The following is a 4,317-nucleotide window of genomic DNA, read 5'->3' as shown; positions in this document are numbered from 1 at the left end:
ACTGTGACCTGCATAAGAGTTCACTGCCATACATGTTTTATCTATGCCCCTATAGTGACGCAACATACAAACAGCAACAAACCATGCTGTTGTGGTCCTCACGAAGATGCTGAGTTCTTTGGACTCCCACATGGGGGTCCCACAGAACCACGTTCGTATCAAAAGAAATATCGAGTTTGCAACAAAAAACAAACAGAGAACATGAAAGCATCATGAACTTGACTTACAACACACACAAGCAAATTCAAATAAGCTCTAATCCAAAATAGAAACAGGAAACAATTAAACCAGAGGTTTTCATATTTCATAAGGATAATATTCGACCTGACTGTCCTATCTGTATGAAAATCAGGAGTAAGTTTTGATGCATTGTACGTCATTGATAAGCTTTTGAACTCCTTACACATCACAATCCCACTACCCAGAACATGTTTTCTACTAAATAAATTCGGGATTAATATGAGAAGTAAAAACTTCTAAAACATGTAAAATATGGCGGTTTGTCCTAACCCAGACGTCCAGTCGACCAGACTACATTGAACCCCTTGAATCATATGTGGAACGGTGGAAGTAGCTGACTGATGGAAGCAGGAATAGACTAGGAAATAAGGTAACCACTGCCTGCATAACTGCATTTGTTCTAAATGGAAGAAACCAACTCATTTCTGCAAAAAAGGGGGGTCAACCTCCACGCATTTATTCATCATCCATACATGCTTCACTCCTGTCTCTAATTTACCCTAAACAAGAAGCCAACAAAAAAAGGGTACAAAAATCCTCAAAACAAAAACCAAAAGGGAAAACAAAATGCCTCCTGCAGCAAACCTCTTCGCTCTCTTATGATCAATTACCACTTCACCCAAAGAAAGATGCAGGGAAGACGAGAACCCACCTTATCTAATATGTGTAGTTCTTGACGTGCAGGCTCTCAGAGGCGGCGGCGCCCAGAGCAGCATCACCCTTGTATGCACCCAACGTCGCCTCCGAGTTGGCCTTGCACCTGGCAAGGAAGACAGCCTGCGCAGCCTTGACGTTCTCCTCTTTTCCCTGCCACTTCTTGAGCGTGCTCTGCTGCAGGGCTCGCCCGAAGGAGAAGGACAAGCTCCATGGCTTCTTGGCCTTGAGCTGGTTCATGGCGTTCAGGTTGAGGGTGGCCTCCTCCTCGCTCTGCCCACCAGAGAGGAAGACTATGGCCGGGACGGCTGCAGGGACAGTCCTTTGGAGGGTCCGGACGGTGTACTCAGCAATCACCTCTGGCCGAATCTTGGCGGCATCCGAGCCAGGGGTGACCATGTTGGGCTTGAGGAGGGTGCCCTCGAGGAGGACATGGTGGTCGTTGAGTGCCTTGTAGCAGGCGGCGAGGACGCGCTCGGTCACATAGGCGCACCGGTCGATGTCATGAGGGCCGTCGACAAGGATCTCCGGCTCGACGATAGGCACGAGCCCGTTCTCCTGGCAGATGATGGCGTAGCGGGCGAGCCCGTTGGCATTCTCGTGGATGGAGAGCTCAGAGGGCTCGTTGGGTCCGATCTTCAGGACAGCCCTCCACTTGGCAAAGCGAGCGCCGGCGTTGTAATATTCTGCGCACCGCTTGCCAAGGCCATCGAGCCCTTGGGTGGTGGTCTCGCCGTTGGTGCCGGCGAGCTCGACGGTGCCCTTGTCGACCTTGATACCCGGGAGGACTCCGCCCTCCTTAAGCACCTCGACGAAGGGCTTCCCGGAGGCGGTCTTCTGGTAGAGGGTCTCCTCGAAGAGGATGACTCCGCTCAGGTACTGGAGGGCGCCAGGGGTGCAGAAGAGGAGCTCGCGGAGGGCGCGGCGGTTCGACTCCACGTTCTCGACCTTGATGCTGGCGAAACGCTTCCCGATTGTGCCCGTACTCTCGTCGGCCGCAAGGATACCCTTGCCTGGGGTCCCGATGTAGGTCGCGTTGGCGATGAGCTCATCTGAAGGGAAGAACAAGAGGAAGAAGAAAACCCGATGGATCAGTTAAACAACAACATCCGTGGAAGAATCAAACCGGAAAAAGATATAAAACTAAGCACATCCAAATCGTCATCGAAGTGGAAATAACAACGAATGAGCACAATCGATCATTAGGATCGCTAGCGCACGATGGATCGAATCACAGTGCCAATATACCGGCTTGTAGTCCTCGGTTTGGCTATCATCTAATGGAAAAATTCAGATCTATCAGAGCGCAGAGATAATTTGATCGATTACAAGATGGATAAAAAACAAACACAAATAACAAAAGAGAAAATCGACAAATAATAAGCAGATCAGGCCACACGCTGGTTATATTGAAAAAGAAAAGAGGGCGATGACTAAGAGAAAAGATCAATAAAATGAGAGGCCTATCAGAACAATCTGGGGAGATAAGTAAAATGAATCCTTGATCGGTAGATCAAAACGAAAATAAGAAAAAAAATTAATTCGCCAAAACAATCAGAAAAACACAGTTAAGGATCAGACAGATGTAGATCCGATCCATCGTTAGCTCGTGAAGAGTAAGGGAAAAGGGGAAGAAAAAGAGCTATCACCACTTTTCTAATCTCCGATTCATCTTCTCCTATTTTGAGACAGGAAAAGGAACCTCATTCCTTTTTACTTCAATTTTGGTATACCATTGAAGAAATTTTCATAACAAAGGCGGGACAAAACACCAGGGAACAAGAACACTAGAAATCCTAGTTTTCCCCATTTCTGCAAGTAAAAAGATGTTAAAATTTGGTCCTTTTTTTGTTTCACTCTTTGATCTACGAGCAAAATGCAAATTTCTTCAAATATTTCAATCCGCAGAAAAAATAATTGCATCCGTTAAGATCCACGGCCCCGATCTAAAAATAGCACCCAAAGAAAAAGAAAAACTTGCCAAAGAAGGATGTGATCTCAGATCTATCTTTAACAGCACCAGATCCGTGAAAATCATCAGTTCTCAAGGCAAAATATCAAGGATCGGAAGCTCTATAGGATCCAAATCACAGGTCCAAATCCAGAAATGCACAAGAAGTGTAACGAATACGGACCAGATCTAACTCGATAAATCTCGGTAGATCACAAAAAAACATCTGGAAAAGAACAACAACAATAATAATAGTAATAATAAGACTCGATTCCAGATCATAGACAAATCCAGACTCCGCATAAACCTAAAAACACCAAAACCATCCCCGAATTGCCCTAGATCTGCCCCGATAAAAGCGAAACCCACAAAACTCAACAACAGATCCACCTCTGAACTGATCTACGTCTAAAACGCTCCCAAAAACTCCGAAAAGCAACGGACAAGTGAAAAAGGGGGATAAGAAAACAAGATCAGCATCAGAATCACTAAGTCAAACAGTTACAAACACCAAAACGAAACCGGCCAAAACGAGATCCAAACGGAAACACATCAGAGAGAGAGAGAGAGAGAGAGATTACCGGCGTACTTCCCGCGGTATGCAGACATTTTGCGCAAGCGTTGTGAGACAACAGAAAGGGATGAAGCAGAGAGGAAAGGAAGAGGCGTCCAAACTTTGTAACGAGGAGATGGAGAGAGAGGGGAAGAGTAGGGTATATATATAAGGAGGAGGTGTGGGTGGGGAAGGGGTAGGAGCCTCTTTGAGATCGTCTGACCCAACTGGGAGGCTGACGCGGGCGTACACGTCGTCCTATAAGGGCAATGTGCGTGTGTGTGGACCAGCAAGTGAAAGGGGAAACCCAGGATGACCGAATCGCGGTTTCGTGGAGAAGAAGTCTCGTCAAAACCCAGCGGCCTAAAACCGAGACAGAAAACCACCCACCAAACGGTTTTGGAAGGTGGGATTGGGAAAGGGCATCGAGCGTCCGAACCCGGGGGCGAAGGAGTAGGTGAAATCGCACGCCTTGGTTTGAAGGAAAGTTAGGCGACCATTTTCACGCTCTCTTTGTTTTTTCTGGGTTAGGATCAATTCATTTGTCAAATGAGGGTTACCCTCATCTGACAATCCTGACCATCCATACTACCTTTATGATGATGACGCATGGCAGCCACTCTCCCGCCCAAAGCATAACTCAGACAGAGTAACGGCATTACGCCGTTACATTTTGAAGCATAAAAAAACTGAAAAAATTTTAAAAAAAAAGGAAATCGAAACTTTCCTCTCTTAACCCCATTTCTTTGCAAATCTTACGGTGGTTCGATGGCATTCGGCGGGGCAGAAGCAGGCCATCTCTCTCTCTCTCTCTCTCTCTCTCTCTCTCTCTCTCTCTCTCTCTCTCTCTCTCAATCCCATTTCTCTGCAAATCTTACAGTGCTTCGATGGCATTCGGCGGGGCAGAAGCAAGCCATCT

General features: G+C 46.7%; 1 protein-coding gene across 1 annotated transcript; it reads right to left on the bottom strand.

The window, feature by feature from the left end:
• Nucleotides 1-662: 662 nt before the first annotated feature.
• Nucleotides 663-3,532, bottom strand: LOC149848492 (fructose-bisphosphate aldolase 1, cytoplasmic-like). The gene is made up of 2 exons (XM_089995747.1): nt 3,427-3,532; nt 663-1,946 (listed from the first exon to the last, which is right to left on the bottom strand). The coding sequence occupies exons 1-2, from the start codon at nt 3,452-3,454 to the stop codon at nt 898-900; spliced, it is 1,077 nt and encodes a 358-aa protein (XP_089851873.1). The 5' UTR covers nt 3,455-3,532; the 3' UTR covers nt 663-897.
• Nucleotides 3,533-4,317: the final 785 nt, after the last annotated feature.

Source organism: Nuphar pumila, chromosome 1 (genome assembly GCF_984573655.1).
Source record: "Nuphar pumila chromosome 1, dmNupPumi1.hap1.1, whole genome shotgun sequence".
Classification (NCBI taxonomy): Eukaryota; Viridiplantae; Streptophyta; class Magnoliopsida; order Nymphaeales; family Nymphaeaceae; genus Nuphar; species Nuphar pumila.
The sequence above is the reverse complement of the archived record's forward strand: the minus strand, read 5'-3'. Positions and strand labels throughout refer to the sequence as shown.

Excerpts from the sequence above, each read along its gene's own strand:
- LOC149848492 (XM_089995747.1), bottom strand. The coding sequence starts at position 3,454 with ATGTCTGCATACCGCGGGAAGTACGCCG. Across the intron at positions 1,947-3,426 it reads ATACCGCGGGAAGTACGCCG|ATGAGCTCATCGCCAACGCG; the intron begins GTAATCTCTCTC and ends TCTTCCCTTCAG.